Below are 22,996 nucleotides of genomic sequence, written 5' to 3'. Positions count from 1 at the left end.
CGAGCATTCGTGTATTCTGCCTTCATGATTTTGGGAAGTTGCCGCAAGCTTTTCGGGTGCACAAGTGCGTCTTATCTATATAAGCTTGGCGTTCGTTTCATTAAATCATCAGTTGTACCGCTTCGTGTTGTACCTTTCTTCAAGTTCCATGTTCTGCTTGCGGTAACTTCCCAAAATCACGAATAACTAACTGGCCTACACCCACACTCTGCTATGTTACATTCTGCCTCCATTGCGTACCTGCAACCACATCGAGGATTGGTACCCGCCATATCGCAATCTGTATAGCAGAACGCCTCGGAGGGTGAGTGGGTCTGTCACTCAGTGGGTCTCACTCACTCACACTGAGTGAGTGAGACACTGAACAAGCCCCGTAGACACCACGGCGGGCACTGCAGTAGTTTTGTGTAAACTGCGCGAGATATAGAGATAGATAGAACGGAATGCAATGTACAAGCCCCAACTGAGCAGTTTGCCGTCTAAAAACAAGCAGTATAAATAAAAGCAATCCCGCCATGTCCTGAATCTGTCGCACATTTTAAACACCAGACTCTCGAATTACAGCTTCCCTCCTTCAGAAGCCCAGCGTGTCATGTGAGCTCTGAGCACTCGATGGGGGTTGCACGAATAGACGAAGCCGCGACAAGCGTCAGCTGTTCTATCATCTGCTGTTTTGATCACGGGCAGTCACGACCTCAAATCGACGGGCGCTGATTGCATGACGGAGCATTACCCCTCGATAGCTGCTGGAATCTCTAGAAACGCCTTTCGATGTTGCGTCTGCCTTGAAAGTGTCTCCTAATGTCCAAAATCCCGAATATTTTTTTCTTCTTTATTTCCGTGTTTGCCGTAAAATTAACAGCAATAGAGCAATACCGGTCTTCCTTTTGCTATTCCGTTTTTATCGTTGCACGCTATTTGAATGGGTTGCTATATGCGCTACAAACAAGGCTGTCCAGCTAATTCTTATCTGCATCAAAATTATACATAAGGTCTTTGTTAAACACATGAAAAAGAAAGGGAACCGAAATGAAAGCCCGGTATTAAGAAACAACTTCATAAGCAGTGGCAGCCAGGTAAATAAAAGAGAAAAGTCGAAAAAAAAACATTCGCAGATGTTTACGCGAAGGTTACGATTGATGTACACCCTATTTCCCCTGTTTCTTCAACCGGAGTTATTGATTTCTCAATACAGTACTGGAAGGCTTGATACAGACTCGTCCAGCCAACTGATACTTACTACAGCGACCAATTCTTGTGAATATGTCCTTAGGAAACGGAAGCTTGCGAGCAAACAACAACAAAATTCGCGAAGGAAAACACTGGCTGCATCAAAAAGGCGACGATTCCAAGTTTGAAATAGCCTTTGGCGCTGCCCAAAATGTCTGTCTGCGGCCGAATCAAAGTTTCTTGGTGCCTTAAAAGCGCACCGTGGAGCGTGGGGACGTGGCGGAGAGTAGCACCAAAAGCGTGACCACCAGAGAAAGAGTGGACCAGGTAAGGGGGAAACCGGAAAAGCCGCTTTGTTTTTTGGCCCGGCGGGGTCCGAGAAAGAGAAAACAAACCCTCTAGGCGAAAGTGAGTTGGGGTCGCGCGCGGGCCTTTCCCAACGGTATACTCGCTAACTTGGCCAGGAGCGCTCGGAAATGAGCACGCGGCGCCCGGCCTGCGAGACGGAAGTTTACTTTCGGCGAACGAGGAACCGCGAGTAACAGTGACGGTCGCGACAGTGCCGAGACGAAGTGTGTGTGTAACATTGTACTGATGAGCGGATTAGACGGTCGCCCACCGCCATTGCTGTAGAGCAAACACTGTCGCCCCGGCGCACTGCTGTAGCACGTCTGGCTTTGCCTCGCACAGTATACGAACCGAAAAGGGGTCCGGAGTCATCGCATCCCGCTTCCGAAACCGGAAGTTGTTACAGCTGCTCCAGTGAAAGACGATAAGCAAGACGGCTGGCTCTCTGCGGAGCATACCTGGATGCACATAGTCGGCCGTTTCAAGCGGGAAGCCAACGGGAAGACGCTGTTCAAAGGTGAGCGCAGTGTTTTGGGAGAGGTTGCGAACATCGAAATGGACAGGTAAATTTCTTCTTCCAAACTTCTGTGCGTTTTAAATTTAGGCAGGGTCGATCCATATGGAGCAAGTCACCGCGCCGAAGCATATTTGACAATGGTACGAACTCTCTCGAGATTAATGTCATTTTGTGCTATTAACTTAACTACGGAACACAAAAATTTGCAAGGGTATTCGACGCCCAGAGCAGAAACCTTAAGTCCACAGTCACCGACTGAGTCCAGAGAAAACGGTGACGGCTTCGAAATTCGGCTCACGCGCTGAACATTCTGGATTCGAATGCTGGAGTCCCCTGGAACCTACTGGATTTTGTAATGGTAAGATACGACCGCCAGCGATGCACTTGGAAGCCTGTAGGAGATTAGAATCTGTGAAGGGGTTGGGGGCAAGGACGGCGCTGTAAGAATTTCTCGTGTGGCTTCTGCAAGCCCATCGCAAACCGGACTTTTGTGGAGCATCCGCCGTGGCTTTAGGAAGTAGAACAGCGACACCATCGCCTGCTACTGGTGAAGCAGGTACGGGACACAAAGGCCTCAGGCATTAAAGTTTAGGCCGCTCTCGCAACAACGCTGATTGCTTATGCGACGTAGATCATGATTCACCATAACTATCTTTGCACTTTGCCGACCGTTGCTACAACCAACGGTTAACGATGCAGAGCGTTCATACTGAATTATTGAACGGAAATGTGACGTTAATGTCTGGACTAGCCGAAAGAATGGCAGCTCAGGCCGCATGATAATTATGGGCTTGCATGAATTTGTGTAAACTTTGCCCTTCTGTCATAGCACGTCGTTATCGCCTCTTTATTATCGCATTAACATTCTTGACCTGTTTCGTCATCACATATCTGTTGCGACGGCATTTTTAGTTTTATTTATCCAATGAGTGCACAAAAAGCATCCTTTTCCGAGCAAGGCAATAAAATAAAATTAAATGCCAGAAGCTTAACCCATGATGACCGTTACTAGTGTACATCCTCTACTTAACGAAATATATTTGCCTTATTTATTTATCCACTGAAAATTATTTCGTAACCTGAATCAGTTGCGCGCGGTTCAACACTACACTGCTCTAAAGAAAAGTTGCGAGAAGCATAGAGCACCATGTCATAACAAAAGGACGAAGCCAAGGCCAGTAAAAACGAAAACGAAAAAAAAAAAAAAATTGCTTACCACCAATGATTTACAAGGATGTCTAAGCGACTGCAACGCTACACTGCACGCCGGCAATATTTGCATGAAAATATATTTGATGTGAAGAAAATAATATCCTGAACCTTCAGTTGAGCTTCGGTTGGAGTCAGCAATCTACAGATTACGAGATAGGCGCACTGATTACTAACGCGTGAGCTTCACATTTCCTGAATGTGCTCACTGTAGCTTCCGAAGTATCGCGACGACTATGAACAAGTTTGAGGCGACGCGCTCGGCAAATGCATGCTGCAGCTGCTAAATAATATCGATGGAGGTAACATGGAAAAACTAAAAACGAAAACTATGATTGTCAGTGTAAGCGAATAGCCGAACGCTTCTAGAGAACTATTGACTTTATTTAAAAAAGATGACTCACTTTATCGCGCATATTTGTTGCGGTGAGGATATTTAGGTAGCATTTCCTGTTTCATTGCGCAATTCAGGGAACGGAGCCGTTTAACCAGCCAGCACATTTGTAGCGGTAGTATTAGGTGGCTACACATATACAATTCGATTCGTAATATCGCTGTTGTCTCCACACTAGTCGCGGTAGCTTAGTAGCTATGGCGTTGTGCTGCTGAGCTCGAGGTCGCGGGTTCGACCCGGACCGCGACGGGCGCATATCGACGGGGGCGACATAATGCAAGACCTTTGTGCATGTTAAGAAAACCTCATGGTGGTAAAATTTCGTCTGGAGTCCACCCCTACGACGCACCTTATCATCAAATCGTGGCTTTTTGGCACATAAAAAAAGAATATCGGAACTAAAATTTGAATAAGCGTTGTCTCAAGGGGTGCGAGCGTCGGCGTGGAAAGGGACTCGCCGCTGGGGCCATCTCCAGCAGATGCCAGAGGGGGGAGAGGGTGACGAGGGAAGAGGAAGACTGTCGTTCCCGAGCGCTCCTACACAGCATCTAAACCTTCCGATGACCCAAAGCTCTCGCGCAGCGAGAGCTTTGCATCAGTGTTTTTGTGTTGGTGGTCGAAGTCCGAAAGCCACAAACTACCGGCAACAAAAACGGGCGAAAGAGCCCAATATAGCTAATCGCTCTCAAAAAAAAAAAAAAAAAAAAAAATGAGAATTGGGGGCTTAGGGCAGAAAGGCTTTCGTTTGCGCACACTGTTCGAGAACGATGTTCGCATCAGAACCACAGCAGAGACGGGCCCTCCCCCTGCGGTGCCACAGAGACAGTTATACGACAAAGCTCGAGACAGCCACAAATGTCGACGCCCAGGAAGCTGCTGAAACCTGCGGCACGTACGCAAATGTGATGTCGACTTTCGACCATGAAATTTGCTACCTCGCAAGGCGCGAATTCGCGGCGCGCATATCTTGTTCTCGAAGTGCATCGAATGAGTCATTGCCTCTTTCCACTTCGTCGCTTTCGAATTTTTATCCCCTTTGACGTTTCTTCCTCCATAGAAGGTGGCAAAGAGGACGTTCGCCCGGCTTACCTCCATAGCTTTCCTCGTTTTGCTTTTCCTCACTCAATCCATCTATAAAAGCCACGGGACGTATTCTCGGACGGTCGCTTTAGGAGATATCTCCTTCAGTGCGCGCTTAATGGCTGGTTGAGCAAAACCGAATGAGCTGAGTGGCTGGCTGAGCACTGCGTCACGCTAAAGCGATAGTATAGCCGAAAGTGATCGTCCGAGAATACGTTCTCATGCCGCGGGCACGTGTACAAGACGACAAGTAAAGTGCGGGTTCCGTTTAATATCGCACGAAGCATTTCTTGCCTGTGGACGCGCATTAAAGCGGAAAGAAAAACAGGGACAGCTACTGTAACTACTGAACGTAGCCAGCTGAGCTAGCTTGTTCTAGCTAGCTTCTGTGCACGGAGTAAGGCGGATAAAAGAAGAAAGATGAAGGGTTGGAATGAAGAGGAGGAAGTGCGTCCATACGAGTACACAATGGTGCGGCATTCCTACAGACCAGCGTATGCAAGCAGGCGTCGTTGAATAACTCTAAAATGGTCCCCGTAGTCACCACAGTGCTGTTTGGGTCAGGAAAGGAAGCTACAATGTATTCCTTGAACAATGGTCTGCTGTCCATGCGCGCGGTCGGAGGGACCATCATGCACCGTTCACACACGCATACGCGATCGGCGCAAAGTACGTGCGCTGGTGTCTGCAACACGTGACAGCATTTACTCAATGGCAGTGAATCGTGTGACTAATCAGGCTTGCATAACGTCTGGCGGCCGCGGATTCAAGATGCAACCCGTGCATAAAACTCGTTTTCGATGCTTTCGCACGATGGGCATAGTCGGCCCAGCAGCGTCCTTGCCCATTTTCTGAGGGTGCTGTAATCGTAATACGCGGTTGTTTACACAACAATATTTGTTTTCTTTTTTTACACATTGCACATACTGAGAGATGGCACTTTTGTAGCTACCGTGTGTGTCTGCAAATACCACTTCTTGCGCTCCAGTGCTGTCGAACGCCGCCATGCATGTATCCGAACGAAAAGTTGGACTTTTCTGCAGGACAAGACGAAGCGAAATGAACCACATAGAAGCGGACGGCAACACTCTTAATGACAGGAAGCCTTATCCCGTACATGTGAACCGGGGTAACATTGACGTAGGTTCAAAGTGCCACGGTAAATTTCGCTCTAGCTTTTTGCGTCCTCAAAGATATATACATATTTTTTTTTCGGCGCACAGAAGTTAGGTTTACGACTTTGCACGTTTTTATGATGAATGGCTACTGATGCCTCATTAGAAGTGTTGAAAATTTTTTTTTCAATTTTTTTTCTCTTTTCTCCAGCTTTAACGCCATTGGCTCACTGCCTCGCACTGCGATACACTGCTCACGTGTTTTGAGCTGAATCAATTTCAGCAGGTGCGCGCTTGCGGCCGACACAGGTGGCAGACATTAAAATATAAGAAAAGCAATGGCAGACTACGAGTGCGTCAACTTAACGGGGAGGACTAAGAAGGAAGGCAACGCACCCTTCTCTCGATTACGAAATTGAAGGAAGTGCAATAAACCTACTTTGGGCTGTTATTTCTTCACTGCTCATATCGTTTACGCTGTTCGAAGGAAACGGATTTTTTTGCAGCCGTTGCGGATTTCGTGGTAAATGCGCTCGTGAAACGGCAATGAGACCCGTTTTACTTATTCGTGAATCGAAAATGCGTAACGAGATCAGCACGCCACGTGCAACCGGGGCATGTCTGGAAATCGAAAGTGAATTGCGCGTTGAAAGGGTTCGTACCAAGGGGCAGGTTTTCTTGACTTTCGAGGTTGGTGAAATCGGCCGCGATGATAGATCGAAGGGTTCTGGATGGAACGCTCACCAACCTGCCTACCTCACCATTTTGCTGCGATCTTCAACCCGGCTATAAGAAAGACGGCGCGGAAAAAAGAAAAAAAAATGTGCGAGATTGCCTGTGCATTCCGCGATTTGAATAGGTTTACTACACGGGCGCTCCTGTCGGGCATTTCTGCTCACCGACAAGCGTAGCAGCAGCACTCTTCTTAAAGTAGGGGGACAGGGACACTTCGCTCCGTGACACCGTAAGTAATACGGGCACCAGAATTATTTCGAACCAGTCGAGGAGTCACCAGTAGCCCACGCCCGACCCTTTGCACTTTGCCATTCGCCGACCCAATCTCTTTGCCATTCTTCCCTCGAAAGACATCGAACATCAAGGCTCCGTGCTCGCGACATCGTTGCGTCACCGTCTCGCTGTGTGCATCCGCATGAGCTGCTGTGTGCATTTGGGCATAGCACGTAAACGATGAATTAAGCGCATAAACATGAACATCGCACAAGGCTGGAGTCGTGACCTTTCTAGTGCACGGACATTGCATGAGATGATACGTCGCGTAGGACGAAAATAAAGACTATTGTAGGCATTGGATTTAGTTTTACCGGACTTAAATAACCACTTTCGGAAAGCTTCGCTTGACAAAGGTTTGAACATGTGCGTTGTACCTGCATAATGTATAATACTCGTGGACATATTCCGCTAGGTCTAGCTGTATCTTCACTGAATTGACAGCGATGAGAGAGATAGGGAAAAGTGAAGGCAGGGAAGTGAACCAAACACACGTCTGGTTTTCTACCCTAAGCAGGGAAAAGGAGGTTTCTACTCCACGCTGGAAAACGTTCACGGGGACAAAAGTACAGTGACCACACGTATCGCAAGCTCAGAAAGAGATATCTGCATTGCTTCGATCCCTGAAGTCGACAGGCCTCATTCAGTGACTGTAGATACGATGTGCACCTCCAGACCAAGAGAAACTCGTAATGTTTTCTTTTCGTTCTTTTTCCTTTTTTCATCAGCGATAAGAACTTTTGTTATTTGCATGTCCTATTTTCATGCGCGTGTTTTCATAAAATGAACACATGCCACAAAATGATGAAAATAGAAGTGATACCGTAAAAATCATACGTCAAATTGATAAAATAGTTAGGACGATGTTCCTTTACACGCACCAAACCGATCGGCCCGCCCAGCGTAAGGCAATCTCATGCAAATCTCAGTCATGTTGGCGCCGCTCGCGTCGGGAGGCGAGCGGCGCCTTCAGCACACCGTGCCGGTATATTGGCGCCGGTGGTGCCGGAAGTGGAGATATCGTAACGGCCAACAATCACAGGCCGTGCGCAGAGGAGGAGCGGGTTGGAGAGGGAGCGCGAGCTTGCCAGCTTTGCGTGTACTTCCGGGCGCGTCTTACGTGAAACGCCCCCTCACCACTTTCCCTCGCCTCACCCCTGCCGATATGATCACGGGGCGCAGCGATCCTCCCCATCGCGCTGCTGCTATGTTTCATCGAGCTGCTTCTGCCCGCGTTCTTTCGCTGCGCAAGAAGTTGGCCACCATTTCCCTCTTCCCCAGTTTCCTCCACTTACCCCCTACTTCGTCTTACATGCACTGCATCCACTGCAATCTATCTGTGCAAAGCACGTGCGGCGGGCCGCCGAATGATTTGCCTTCCGGTTTTCGCGTGCCGGTTCTTTGTAATGAGTTCAGTTAAGCGCTCGAGTGAAGAATAACCGTTCGGACCGGTTTGCAATATGGCTCAGGTTTGGGGTTGATAAATGCGCGAACTGTGCTATGGAAAGGGGTCGGGGGTCCGACTCTTGGTCAATGAGACTACTAAGATCTTGCTTTGCGCAAGCGTCGATATTGGAAAAGGGGTTCGAAATGTTTTGAAGCGGTTGCAGTTAAGTTTCCCGAATGAATACGGGCCGCAGGATCTGACTGGAGAACAGCATATGACAGCACGTCGTGGTTGTTTTCGTTTGCGATTCTGGTTTCGACGAAACCGTATAACGTACAACGCGAATAATAACGATCCTCATCATCATCATCATCATCATCATTTGTATCATGGGCGAACATACTAACGATACGAGCGAGCAATGAAAACTGATTAAAACCAAATCATGGTACCTTCCCATGTTTGTTCGCTTACCAAAAATAAGTAAACCAAATGACATCACATCTGCACTTTTATGACATTGATGTATTCGCGTTATACAATTCCAATTGCGTGGAAAACTTAGTGCTTGAAATCTGCTTCACAGCGTCAGTCGGCACTTACGTAGAATGGAACTCAAGAGCAGACATTAAACATTACTTGTGTTATGCCTTACATGTTGCTGAGGAATGACTTCGCACGCGTAATGCGAAGACGTGGAATCGTTCCCACCTGCGGCAAGTAGTTTTTTCACCCACTTTCATCGCCATTAATTTATCATTTCTTTAATTAAATTAGTAAGTACAAGTAATTTCCCTTATGTTCTCCTTGGTGTCATTGTTAGTTGGCTACTGATGATATGACTAATAAATATCCGGCCCCTCGGTTAAACCCCTTTCTTCTCGTATAAACAAACTACGTATTATGATTTATCGTGTCACCTTTTAACATTTGCACCTGCATAGTGTCGCGTCCCTATAGTTCTGCGTAGTAATATATTTATTTGTACCAGATATCCAAGGAAATTACTTGTAGCATCCGGCTTCGAATAATAGGCGTATATTATTTAAAGAGGACATTAAGACAAAATGTTAAACAGCTCTGCGGACCGACACGCAGTCCTTTAAACTTGACCGCGCCTAACATAATTCGTTGCACTACGTGGAGAGAAACGCAGTAGGCTTCCGTTAGAATGGCCACGGTTAATTCAAACTTTCGGCTATGATGAACAATGTATGAACTTTTGGTGGGTTTCCCCATAGACCCAATAAAATATCTTAACACGAACCGCTGATACGATTAGACCGAAATTCAACAGCTGCGACTGACGTCTACTCGGCTCAGCCAGAAGCCCTAATTGTAGACATGGATAAAGTGAATCTTCTAGCTACACGAGAAGTAAATGGCATTTCAGTTGACTACGTCAGCGCCGACGATGATATGGAAACCTGTAGTGGCGACACCATAAGAACAATAACTGAGGGTGTCCGAGACGTGCCTCTGCAGGTTGATTACTATGGTGGGGACACTACCCAGAAGCCACAACAACCAACTTCACACATGGCGCAGCCGATAATTCCCTGAATACATTGGTGCATTTTTTTAACGTGAGGGTATAGAAAACGTTTTTAGCAAGCTTAGCGAAATGTCAGCTTTCGTGAGAGTGCACATATTTGCACAGGGGTAGCAAGTAACGATAGCTCCACAGCTTAAGCAAGGGTGCACAAATCAATGTTTTTTTTTTCCGCCTGCGTTTTAGCCTTAATGCTGTTCTGTTTATTATGTTGGGTCGTAGACATTTGGCCACGCGATGAATAGCAGGAACTTTCGTTCGATGTATCCCTCTTAGTAAGACAGACTTCAGATGAGGCGAACCTATTTTCACGGTCCGTGCGAGTTCCCTTTAACGGAAGCCTGCTGTATACAGAAACGCGCTCATATGCGTGCGTTATTTACCTTCTTCCAGAAATCGGGCAGTTTTTGATGGCAAGCGACCGAGGCGTCGCCACCAAAACAGCAGGCGACATGACAGCAGACCTGGAGGAGATGGCGAAACGCGAGCTTGGGGAAACGCCCGAAGTGAAAGCTAAGTGCATCGGGAAGCTGCGCCGGCTACTCTCCGGTAAGTTTGCTCAGACAACGAGATTGCAGCGTAGTGGATGATTCAGGGCTTTCAGAAGCCCAGCGAGGACTTTATCACGCCCTGGAATACTGGACATTGCCCTTTCGGCAATCCGTTGGACTTCACCGCAATACAACAGCGTAACTTAAAAAGCAGTAGTTATTATATACACACACATATATATATATATATATATATATATATATATATATATATATATATATATATATATATATATATATATATATATAGATCCTCAGAGCTTCATCAAGTTTGAAATAGTGACGTCGAGAGGGCACTTCCTTTTAAACACATGCGCTTTTGCGGCACTTTGTCGACACTTAGTGCTATACGTAATAGCAGTGTTTTGGTCCTGACAAAAACATTGCTTCACTCAGCTCTAAATACCGACTAAGTGCCGTAAAGGCGTACGGTATAGAAGGCAGTACCTGTTCAACGTCGCTAACAAAAACTCGTTGAAAATCGGTAGACGTTGCCAAAAATAATTTTTGAATATGCTGCCTATTGAGCTACGCAGTTTTATTGAGCTGAAGGTAGACTAATTCTATGGGTGTGAATGGCCAAAATTCCTGGGAATGTCTCGAATAAGTGTTTTAAGCCTGATCATTATCTGTTCCTGCATCCTAAGAGGCTGTTTTCATATGGACTAGTAAAATTTCGGGGGGTCCTCTGACAGCGGAGCACCTGTCCTGGCTTCGCCGCTGAGCGTTTCCGGCTGTCTTCGTCTTTATTGAAAAATACATAGTTCACTTAGTGAAAATGATTAACTGATTGGTTGGATTTTATATCGCACAGCTAAACAAGGGCTGACAGACAGCGTAAAAGACGGCTCTGGGTCACTTTACGCCACATGGTTTAACATGCGTTTTCACCTGAGTACCTAATGCTCTGTCAAGAATTGCTTAGAGCTGATTTAGTGGTTGTGGTATTGACACTCTGGCCTTATAGACTAAGGCTCTAGTTCCATGACTGTCATTACATTGTTTCGTTTGTTGATGTAATACTTTAGGAAGCTCAAACACTTTTACAAATCAAGAAAAAAAAAACAGAACTTGTTCGCCTCTACTTCTGACGTACGAGAGTATGTTCGTACCAAAAAAAAAAAGAGAAAAAGAAAATAAACAACGAAATCTGCTTAGACGCAAAATAATTAGTGTTCTAATTACTTATTTAGCAATTGGTTCTCCGAGCTACCCACAACTGAAACTTTGCTCCAGTGTATCCAAAATCTACTAAGAGCTTTCTGTTAAACTTCTCTCACTTAAATCTGAATTTTGAGGTATCAGAGTCATCGAGCCGAAAATTATACGTTCGGCTTTGTGGGATTAAAGTAAGCCACGCAACAACCTACATTAAGCGTGCCGTACTAAATGACATCGCTGTAAACCGCACTGCTGCTGCTAATACTGTAGGATGATCGGTCCTGGCATGTCTCTCTCTTTCAGAGGAGTCCTGGCTGGAGTGCCCCACAGACGAGGAGTTCTTGGTAAAGTTTCTGCGTGCCCGCAAGTACGACGTGGAAGAGGCCTTTAAGAACATTCGAAAGTATTTCCGCGTCAAGCAGGAGACACGGGAAATGTTTGACAACCTGAATCCATATTCGGTTCCGTTCGACTCCACATGTCGCCAGCACCGCCTAGTCACAGTGTCCCGGCAAAGGGATTCACTCGGGAGAGGAGTTGTGCTTCTGAGATTAGGTAAGAATCGCGTCTGTCTGTTTGCGAAATATGAGTTTTTAGGTAAACTAGTGCGGCTGTATTTGCGGAAGTCTGTCCGATGAAACGAAAGGAACGTCACGGAGGCGGAGCCACTGAACGTATGTTACTTCGCTAAGTATTACGACAGCGTTTGAGAGTGGTCCTGGTCTCTTGGAACAGATGCTGAACCAGCGTAGTTTCCACGTGTGACGGATTCGCATTTGCCCAAACCCGGAAGCAAAAAAAAAAAAAGAAACTCTGAAATTAAGTCACATTTAACATTCAACTGTCTATTTTGTCTTATTCAACTGTTGTAAATAAGGCGTGCTCGCAGTTCGGAAAGCAGACGAGTCCTGAAATATTCTCCGACTTGTCCAGCAATGCCTGTACCTGTCTGAAGTTTTGTCTTGCTCCAAGTATTAGAAAAAATATCGTGCTAACAGGACCAAAACTATACCCATACAAAGTTTATAAATAGTACTGTATACAAGCTCTGGTCTTATTTTCAAGTGTCCACTAAAAGTTGTGGCACGTAGGAACGAAAGGACTTTCGAGCAAGCCCAGAACTATGCGATGTTTTTTGTGGCCAACCGTTGTCTTTCTCTTCGCAGTAGTATTTCGGCTCAGAGTATGATATTTTTGGTGGCTTCTGTGTATGGTTGTTGCTTTCAGGCGCATGGAACAGCCGGATGTGCTCGCTCACCGACTACTTCCGAGTCAGCCTGGTACAGGTCGAGTGGCTCCTCTTTCAGCAAGACGTTCAGATCCGAGGTGTCGTGTTCGTGCTCGACTTCAAAGGTCTGAGCGTGTACCACATTACGCAGTACACACCGTACTTCATCAGCAAGCTTTTGTACCTGATGCAGGTGAGATTGATTTTACGACCTTGTGAAAAAAAATAAACATAAAGCAGAACTCATTTTAGCATGGCTGTCGACGTTAATGAGACTACGATGAAAGCAGTGTAATGACCCATCCTATACATGGCCTGCACTGACGTCACTTCCGCAAACGCCGGGCTAGTTTTCCGGCATAGCGGAGCACCCCGGCAACCACGCTGTCAGTCGTATGCGAATAATACTGTTTTGCAACGCCTATTTGCGCAGTTGTTAGATCTTGTAATCACAGTAAACGCAACTTTAAGGAAGGACTCGGCAAACACAAGCCTATTTCGGCTTCCGAAGGTTGGAGATTGGCAAGGCGAACGAACGAAAACACTTAGCTCGAAGCAGCGCAGTCTGTGGCTTGCGCGTGCCGATCTCAAGGGCGATCTCCCAAACGTCCGAGCGTGCGGCGTTCACTTCGTAACAGGTAAGCCTGCGCTATTATTACCTAAGGCGCACTTAACACCGCGCTAGAATGATATTTCTTTGCAACTGTAGGGAGATCGTCGAAGCTCTGTGAAGAGACGAACCCGGACTGGGCGCCAATTCTTTTGCTAGGCTACAAAGCAAAGAATGAAGGCACTGCGCGCTACGAGCGTGCTGCAAGGCGACGGTGCAAATGAACAACTGCCGTGGTCGACGCGGAGACCGCTGCACCGGCAAGAGCTCCTGGAGTCGCCGTAACGCCACCCGAAAAGCGCTGCGATGCCAGTGACGACGGCGATAACGACGACGGCACATACGCAGGAGACAGCGCGTCACTGCCCCGAGCCGAATGCGAAGTCCAGGCTGCTGAAAATGAATATCTGGTCAGTATTGCTTTTTTTGTCTAAGTCAGAAAGGTATATCTCGTTCACTCTGGATGTTTGATGTGTTTACATCGCTGTGATGAAACGTCTGCATGCTGGTGAACCATTCTGCTTTGATCCCTAGGTTTGCTGTGTTAATTTCAGGAGTTCCTGCACAGACAGAGATGACCATGGCAGATGTTGAAGCATTGGCGCAACAGTGCACTGCACTAAATAATAACATGTATGCCCTGCGTGCTCAGACTGATCAACTGGAGTGGACTGAAGCAGCGTTCAGAGAGAGTAAAGCCAAGGTCGTCTACTACGCAGGGGATGGCAAACTTTGATATTCTGTATGGCATATTTAAAGTTGTGGAGTGCTATATCCCACACGGTGCGAACAACGGTCTGTGAAAGTGTCAAAAGTTTATTCTGTTTCTGATGAAGCTGAAGCTCAATTTGCACAACACTGACCTTGGCTTCAGGTTTGGAGTTTCACAGGCGACAGTTTCACGCGTTGCAGATTGTCGATTGAAGCCATACATTTCGTGGCCGGACCGAGTCTCATTGCAGCAGATAGTGCCGCAGACTTTTTTTTTATTCCTTTGGTGCGAATGTAGCCACAGTCATTGAGTGTTTTGAAATAAAAATAGAGCAGCCATCATTGTATGAGGCAAGAAGTGAGACATGGTCGCAATACAAGCAGAGTAACACTTTTAAGTTTCTTATTGGCGTTGCTCCTCAAGGTGTTGTCACTTCCATCTCGGAGGGTTGGGGAGGGCGCTGCAGTGATAAGCACGTCACAGAACATTGTGGCATTCTCGATAACCTGCGTCCTGGTGATGTTGTGCTTGCCGACAAAGGCTTCAATATCTCTGAGAGTTTGGCTTCTATTGCACCTTGTTGCATGTCTTTTGCAAGATAAGAAATAACTGTCGGCAGAAGAAGTCTTGAGCACCAGAAAACTTGTCAACGTGCGTGTTCATATGGAGATAGTGATTGGGCTCACAAGGAATAAGTTTATCATCTCGTCCCTTCATGGGAGGCTTAGGCCCGGCCATCATAAAGTGCTGGTTGCACAATAAACGTTTATTCCTCCTCCTGAAAGGCCCACTCCCCATTGAGTATTTTGCCCACCGACAAGGTGATGATACACCGCCAATCGATAAAATTGTCACTGTATGTTGTGCTATGTCTAATCTGTGTCCATCAATTCTAGCTGAGCCAAGGGAAGCCAACGGTGAAGTGGCTTCACCCACCTCGGAGTTCATTAGTGTGTATTGCTTTCACAAGCCTTTGCTCACGCTATATTCTTCAATACTATTGTCGTTTGTTGTCATGCAATTTTTTTGTTTAAACAATAATTGCCCTTTTATCAACGTGTATGCTGGAGGGGGAACATTTGTTATGAATAGAGAAATCTGGCTCCATTCTTATGTAGTGCTACAATCTCACAAGTGCCTTGCTGTTTGTCGAACTCAGCATGCCTCAGTAAATAAAACAGGCTTGTTTTGGATCTTGTACACTCGTTTATTTACTAAATGAATTGATTACTAGCTATTCAAGAGACCAGTACAACAGACTAGCATATGAATACCAAGCAAACTAGTTCTGTTTATCTTTATTGCATTGTGAACAGTGCCACTCCTTTGCTGTTGGGGCCCTTGTGATTCCCACACAGGAAAAATGAAACCATTTAAATGTGTGCGATAGGTTGTCACACGCGATCGTCTTCCCTGTCTCTGGTCCTTGACAGAAACGGTAAATATTTGTTGGTGACAATGCTTTTTCTGGGGCTCTCTGCTGCCGTGTGAAACGCTTGCTTAAGAGCTCGGGAAGAATTGCTCTTACAAAAATTCCCTTGAGTTGCAAACATCTGGTTGCAGAAATGTTCGCCTCTTTTAATTCTCTGTTTGTAAAAGAGGTTTGGAGCCCAGACAATAAAGTCGCAATAGCCAACCTTGCATATAGCCATCTGTGCTTGAACTTGGTAATATTACTCGTGTTGCTTAGGAAGCTGCAGAGCTCCATTAATGTCTGTAAAACATGACCTAGCCCCAGTAAACGAAGTGGCATTACGCAGCAAATAGGGACGTATAACTTCGGGCATGCCCTTTCTACAGCATTAGCATGAAATCAGTGCACCTGGTGTTGCTCCAGCAAATGGATATGAGGCACTGAGATGAAGACCAGATCTGCAACACTTGGAATCGTCGTGCTTTTGTTTGCGATGATTTTCATAGGTCTTCAGTGCATCCAGTTTATGCTCCAAAACCCAGACAATGGCAGGAGTCTTTAGTAATTTTTCTGGGTAAAAAATTAATTTCAGGAACGACAGGCTAGGATTATCTACAGCTGTTCGGCAGACGCTTCTCATTACAGATGCTTTCACTCTACCGGATTAGTAAAGGTACCAATCAGGTGAATTGTTCTGGCTTTTCGTTTCTGATTCAATCAACTTCACTGCTTCGTCGGTGACATGAAGCGTGCTCAAAAACTGGTTGGCCTTGTCAACGAGGGTGTCGAGTCCATCTACCAAAGCATCACCCGTAAACAAATTTCGAAGGTGTGCTTGCTCTTTCGGCACAGGTTCCTTGAAAGCAGTGGAATAGCCAGGCAGCACGGAAAAAATTGCCGGGACAACACCACTTCTCTTGAAGACACTGCATATGTGTTCCACATCTTTTGGTGAGGCTGGTGCCACACGAAATCTTCGCTCTATCACTTTTTTGTTTGTGGGGGTGTCCTATCATCAAGCTGCCGTTTTTGTCCTTTGGCAGATGCAAAATTAACCTCTTTCAATCTTTTGAATAGAACATTTTCCACATAGGTAGGGAGCCGAATGCTTTTTTTAGTGCAGCTAACCGAGTTCTTCATCCTCACGCCCGTGTCAACAGCAAACAAGCAGGCACCGACATGCGAGCAAGCTTCTCCTACACCCGCCATGCAGGCACAGTATGCAGCCAACACGGTACCACTGTTTTTACAAAGAATCCACACTTTCAGTGGGCGTTCGCCCAGTCGTTGTGAGTGGTTCACCTGCAAAATAAATCAAGGGAAAATTAAACTGTTGGAACCAGAACATACATCATGTACACAATGCACAGATATCCAAAAAAAGAAGCATGGCAAGCCCACAGACTGTGCCTTCTTCCCTCTAAAGACAATCAAGGAAAAATTAAACTGCTAAGATCAAAACATACATGACGTACACAATGCAGGGATATCCAAGTAAAGCATAGCAAGCCCTCACTACGTTCTCCCAGCCACAAAATACTCGCGCAAGATGCAATGTCTTGTTTGAAGATTTTCTGAACCCAGCACGTAAACTCTGCTTTTGCGCCAATGCATGCAACATTGCTACAATGTCTGTTGGCTTGGGGTAAGGGGAGAGCCTTCACTGACAGTATCAGTTGGTTTGCCCTCTGCACCGAGCTGCCATCTTGCGTGTCTCCTGAACGCACCGCTGACTAACCAGGGAATGCCTCTGAATGTTCTACCCAAAATGCGGGACTGAAAACGGGGGATCCAGCTTACCTCTCCTAGTAGGAGCACCTGCTCTCCCTGCAGTCGCTTCGCCGACATTGTTTTCACCCAACCGCTTGGGAAGTAGTTGCGAGATTCAAGCGATTTATAAACCTTCATTTCCTCCAGTGTCGCGAAGCTTGAAGAGAAAACCAGGTATTTGACAATGTATCCGGGCGAGACCTCGGAGAAAGCGCTGACGTCTATCGTGGTATCCGCACCCGGTCGCAACGCGTACGGGTCCACATCGTCGCACAGTTTTACTTTCTTCTTTATATCGCGCACGCGTCGACCCGATCAGTCCTGCGTAATATGTCTCGTTAAACGCAGGCCTACTGTAAACGGGTGGCATTTCTCGCAAGGATCGATGACATCCACTTAGAAAACGCAGTGAGACAGCAACACTACAGCGCGCGCGATCAGCCAACGCAAGTGCGGCGCACGTGGTACTCCAGCATTGCGCGGACACAGCGGCGCGGGTGGACGTGACGTCACGTGCGAGCCATGTAAACGCGTCATGCATGATGTGTGTACTTCAGTCGGGCTCCTGTCGCGCTTTCCTCAGGACACGCTGCGCCATCTACCGGTGACAACGTGAAGTCTTTGGTAGACCTCTGAGATGCGTGGCGCATCGGTGTGGGTGAACGCTGAAAATTGTTCTCTCGCTGGCCGCACGCATTCGTAGCGCAGCTCGCTAGAGCATCGGTCTGCTGTGCTTGAAGAATCCGTGCGACGCGGGTTCTATGGCGCCTAGCACTACATAAATTTTAAGGTTTTTTCTTCATTATAGAGCGGCACAATGACCAGTGCATTCGCGGCGCAGCTTGCTCACGTGTCTGGCTGCTGCGCTTCAGGAACCCATATGTCACGTGTTCAATTCCGCCCAACAGCGAAGATGTTAAAGAAATTTAATGGGCTTTAGCGATCTTAGGATACTTGTTTTTGTGTTCTAATTGTCCTCTCGTCAGCTTGGCTCACTAGGTAGTCTATGGTCTATTCTGTAGGGTAATTGGGCTGCTGTGCTGAGGGGAATCGTGTTCGAAACCAACCATTGCACCTACTGGGGTCAATGAGTACGTTACACTTGGTATATGTGCCACTCTTCAGTAACCTTCTCTCACGTGAACTTGGGTTACGAGGTATGTGCCGCATTTCAATGAACATCTTTGGCACCAACTTCTGTCATAGGATATGTGCAGTTTAATGGGTATGTGCCACCCTTCAATGGGAAAATCCAGGAACATTTCTCTAATGCTGGGCGGTATCGAACCCACGTCATATATATATGCAGAAAATATTGCGTGTATATATTACCAGACCCGCGCCACGCGTGGACGTCATGCCGGCACCATTACATGGCACAGCATGTCCAGAGGGATTCGCGAAAGAGGTGCCCGGCTGCACTCACGCCTCACACATGTCGCTTGAGAATAGCTTCTTCTTGGGTGAGTTGGCGTTTTCTTAACATGTTGCTTTTAAGCGCAAAAACTCGAAAAAAGAATGACAGTGAGAGGCGAAAGGAAAGACGAGCGCTACACTTACAACAGTTGTAAATGTAGCGCTCGTCTTTCCTTTCCTTTCTGCTCTGTCTCCCCCCCTTTTTAGTTTTCGCGCTAAAAAGCAACACGTTACGGTCACACATGTCGCGTTTCAGCAGCACCAATACGGTGTGTCGCTACATTTCGTCGCTGCTCATTGCATTAACGTCGACAGCCATTGGGATGCGGGTTCTGCTGGAATATTTTATATGTATTCAATTTTCCTTAGCGGTTCGCTATTGTAGTCAATGTTCTTTTTTTCAGTAAAGGGCGGCACATGCCCCGTGGTCCATGCTCAATCATCCAAGCTGGCTTGAAATAGGTTAATTGAAGAGTGACAGATACCCAGGGGCCCAAGTGGACGTGAAAGAGGTTAAATGAGGATATATACGCATACCGAATAGTGTGTGAGGTTCCCAAAGAATACTACTCACATTTCAAGGAAAAGAAAGCACGAGAAGAAAAAGAAATGACTACAGACACACTTTTTTGTGTGTTTTTGTGTGTCATCATTACACGTCAAAATTAAGCAGAGTATTAGTAACGGCCTAATTTTTAGATCAAGTACATGAAGTTTTATTTCTTTGTAGGTGTGTGTTATTTTCTTGAATTCCAGAGAGATGGTAAAAAAAAAGTGAAAAAAATCAATCTCAGAAAAACGAAAAGCCACCTATGTAGGATGGAACGGATGGCATTTATGCGGATATGATCTCAGAGATAATGGAAACGCTTGGTGATTACGATGACAGTGTTTCGTGGATTTAAGTCATTCAAGGAAGCCATTATGCACGAGTTTGTAACTACCCTGAAAAGACTTACGCCATTTCATGCATGCTTTTGAACGTTACTGCTGGGAAAAGGTTGACTGGGACTCCACAGTGGCTTGGAGGCTTGTAAGATGACTACAAAGTGGACTTTTTATTTTGCTTAACGCAATTCAACTCGCTCTTTTCAGGACTGTTATCCCATCCGTGTCAAAGCCCTCTACGTAATCCACAACCCAGCATTGTTTGATATACTTTTTGCGGCAGCGAAGCGTTTTATGAAGCCGAAGTTGCTCCAAAGGGTAAGCGCAGACATTTTATGCAATTTTGGTGACAGAATCGTACTTATGTGTGCATTCACCGTTGATAACGGAATGTCAGTTTTCTTGTGTACTTTGGTGTTAAGGAAACGACCAGATGATTGTCAGGAGTGTTCGAATAGCGACATTTCCGAATGGAATTGAATACTAATACGAATATTCGAGACAAACGACATTCGGATATCGAAGCCAGTATCAAATATTCGGAAGCTTCGGAAGTTTGCATGGTGTTCATTTTGATAACTTTTTAAAGCTCAACGAAGAGACGAGCCAACTAGCCCCTATGTCCATCTTAGTGCGCGGAGTCTGTTTGCTAAAAGAAGAAAAAGAAATGAGCGAGAGGAAAAGTTAGTTATTTGATACATGCACGTAATGTTTTCTCAGCTTGCTTCCCCGACAACCAAAGAAATTGTATGTTTGAGACAACTGCTTTCGTTTATCGAGAGCACCATGACAACGACAGTAATGAAGCGAAAAGATGCACGTAGGTTGTCATGTTCTATGAAGGAGAGGAGTGTGATTCTAGAGCACTTCATGTTGTTTTAAAGTACACAACGCGTTGAGAGCGGGCAAATAATAATTTGATTTTCTTAAATGGAGACAACAAATCGAGACTGTAAATAATACAGCAGAATTTATGAGCCCCTTAAGTTCGCCAAGAAACTGATGCCTTTGCACAAGAACCGCCGCTCTCCTGCAGCAAGACCCTTCGGAATAGCGATCACATGCGTCAGGCTCGCTCACTCGAGACTCTGCAGTGTTCGGAATTTCAAATATTTAAGCGGAAACGAATATATTCGGCAATTTTTAATAGCAAACTCATGAATCGCATTCCAATCGAACAGCAAGGACTATTCGGTTCGTATTCAAAATTTCGAATATTCGCACACTACTATAATGGTTATATTTATTCAGATGAAGAATGAATAGTTTTTGTAAGAAAGTGACATGTGAAGAGAAGATGCGGTAGGTGACGCAACGTAATCGCGCTAACTCCCACAACAAGAGGAGCGCTCAGCACTACTGTGCTGGTGATTGAAGAATTAATGCGCCAGGCGCTATGTGACAGACCAAATAAATCTCGGCGCTCCGTTGAGCTCTCCTAGGACACCGGGCCAAGTACGCGGTTCGTATAATGCCCCTTAAGAACGATAATTTAGTAATCATTTTCAAAGCTTCTACTCAACCTACACACATCTAACTTCCGGTACCCTCCCCCCCCCCCCCCCCTATATAACGTGACCCTAACTTCCCTACAAGTATAAAACTGCTGCGAAATTGAATTCTCCCAGCGTAGCGGGGAAATTTCTTAAGCGTTTCATGTAATGCCCCTAAACAGGCAAAGAATGAGGGCTTAGCAATTTTCATTTAGCTCCTAAATGAGGAGCACAATTGAAGATTTGCTTGCATATTACACATAACGCGGCTCGTTTTCTCTCTAAATATAAACTCGCGGACTTGTGTAGTTTTTCCAGGACATCGTGAAAAGACGCATATACTATTTCGTGCGCTTTTAGTCGCACTAATGGCTTTGCTGCAAAACGTTAAGGCGAAGTGCACAGCACCTTGCAATACGTAGGGTCTCTACAGGCACATGACAGTTTGTATAGCTACGCTGTAAATGTGTTGTGATGTTTGATTTCTCTTGCAGGACCGGCGCCAATGTCCCTAGCGTTTTTGGTTGGTGACGAGTCCTCGGACGGTGACTTCAAGGCGTGCGCGGCAAATCAAATTGATCAGTAAAAGCGCCTCCAAATGAAGAGAACGAAGATGAAAAGCGAGACTTCCGTCTCGACTGCGCAAATCCCCAAAACGTTTGCGAGTGGCAGAGCAAGGTGCCCCAAGTTGTCCGAACTTGAGGCTACCTGCACTTCCTCCTCATGTGTTTCTTAAATCTTTTGACTTTACTGTCTCGCTCCGTATGCAGCACTGAGTGGAATTTAAGTGAACACATGTATGCGTCTAGGTTTCGTTTATCGCCCGAATTCTCAAGCTTGCATAACTTGCCTCTGGAACTCTTGATTTAGTGGTCGTAGGAATACATTACACTGCAGCCAACCTAGCATTGCGCGACGATTTAGCAGGAGTTGTCGAACACGCAATGCTGTGCTGTTGAAGCAAACATCCTCATTTCGACATAGCCCATGGACTTCGTTGACAAATCGCTTCTATCGAATGTCTACATAGCTTGAGCCATATAATATACGCGCTTATTTGCTCACGCTGACATTTTGTTTCGCTTTCTTCAGGTTCGTCTTCTGGGACACGACCTGGTGAAGTTACACAGCCTGCTTCCTGCGGACGTAATACCCAAGGAAGCTGGCGGAACTCACGAATTCTACGATTACGACAAGCTAGAAAAAGACCTGCAAAGCAAAGCCAAGTTCTTCGACGAGATCAGCCGGTACGGATATCGCATGCCCATAAGTCGTGGCAGATGATTCAGTATTGCGCTGCTAGCGCTTCCTGAGGACCGAAAGCGCATATCGGCGAATGAACGTCTGTGATAAGACATTCTATGACACAAGAGTGTCTGAAAGTAACGGTGCCCAATTTACTGCGGCGAATAATAAAACCTATCATAGTGGCTCGGTCAAGAGGCTTTGTCAAAAAGGGGGCTATTAAAGAGCAATTATTGCATTGTGAGGAAATGCGGTTGGCAGAGGTACGCGCGCGCGCGCGCGCACGCACGCACGCACACGCACACACGCACACGCACGCACGCACGCACACACTGCAAATTAAAGCTCGCTTGGTGTGACACTTCGGAACGTCTTGACGGTAAATGTGCAGTATTCATTGTGGCTCGGCCATGCCTTCAAGACAGCAGACCTCATGAAAATCACAATTTCAAGTGAATTTACGAGGTAAGTAGACATGAAAACTCAGGAAAGGGCGCTCACTTTTTTCATTATGGTTTTTCATTATAAATGCATTTAAGATGATGTCTTGACAATGATCGCAAACCATACTTATGAACGTTTTTGATCATGAACCTTACGAAGTATGTTCAGCATTATGAACTCATCTGAAATTATTAGGAGGGAAGAAGGGGTGTTGCCTGCTGCAGGCGGACCTAACTTTACAAAAGTTGGCTGCAATTGCTCCGCCTGAACGGCACCTATAAACC

The 22,996-nt window shown here is 46.1% G+C and overlaps 1 protein-coding gene across 1 annotated transcript; it reads left to right on the top strand.

Annotated features, from left to right (window-relative positions):
- The first annotated feature begins 1,647 nt into the window (after positions 1 to 1,647).
- Positions 1,648 to 22,517, top strand: LOC126536300 (alpha-tocopherol transfer protein-like). The gene is made up of 6 exons (XM_050183217.3): positions 1,648 to 2,035; positions 10,174 to 10,329; positions 11,796 to 12,047; positions 12,720 to 12,913; positions 19,738 to 19,848; positions 22,116 to 22,517. Exons 1-6 carry the CDS (start codon positions 1,981 to 1,983, stop codon positions 22,305 to 22,307), a joined length of 960 nt encoding a protein of 319 aa, XP_050039174.2. The 5' UTR covers positions 1,648 to 1,980; the 3' UTR covers positions 22,308 to 22,517.
- Positions 22,518 to 22,996: the final 479 nt, after the last annotated feature.

Source organism: Dermacentor andersoni, chromosome 4, assembly GCF_023375885.2.
Source record: "Dermacentor andersoni chromosome 4, qqDerAnde1_hic_scaffold, whole genome shotgun sequence".
Lineage (NCBI taxonomy): Eukaryota > Metazoa > Arthropoda > Arachnida > Ixodida > Ixodidae > Dermacentor > Dermacentor andersoni.
The sequence above is the reverse complement of the archived record's forward strand: the minus strand, read 5'-3'. Positions and strand labels throughout refer to the sequence as shown.

Excerpts from the sequence above, each read along its gene's own strand:
- LOC126536300 (XM_050183217.3), top strand. The coding sequence starts at position 1,981 with ATGCACATAGTCGGCCGTTTCAAGCGGGAAGCCAACGGGAAGACGCTG. Across the intron at positions 10,330-11,795 it reads GCTGCGCCGGCTACTCTCCG|AGGAGTCCTGGCTGGAGTGC; the intron begins GTAAGTTTGCTC and ends TCTCTCTTTCAG. Across the intron at positions 19,849-22,115 it reads AGCCGAAGTTGCTCCAAAGG|GTTCGTCTTCTGGGACACGA; the intron begins GTAAGCGCAGAC and ends CGCTTTCTTCAG.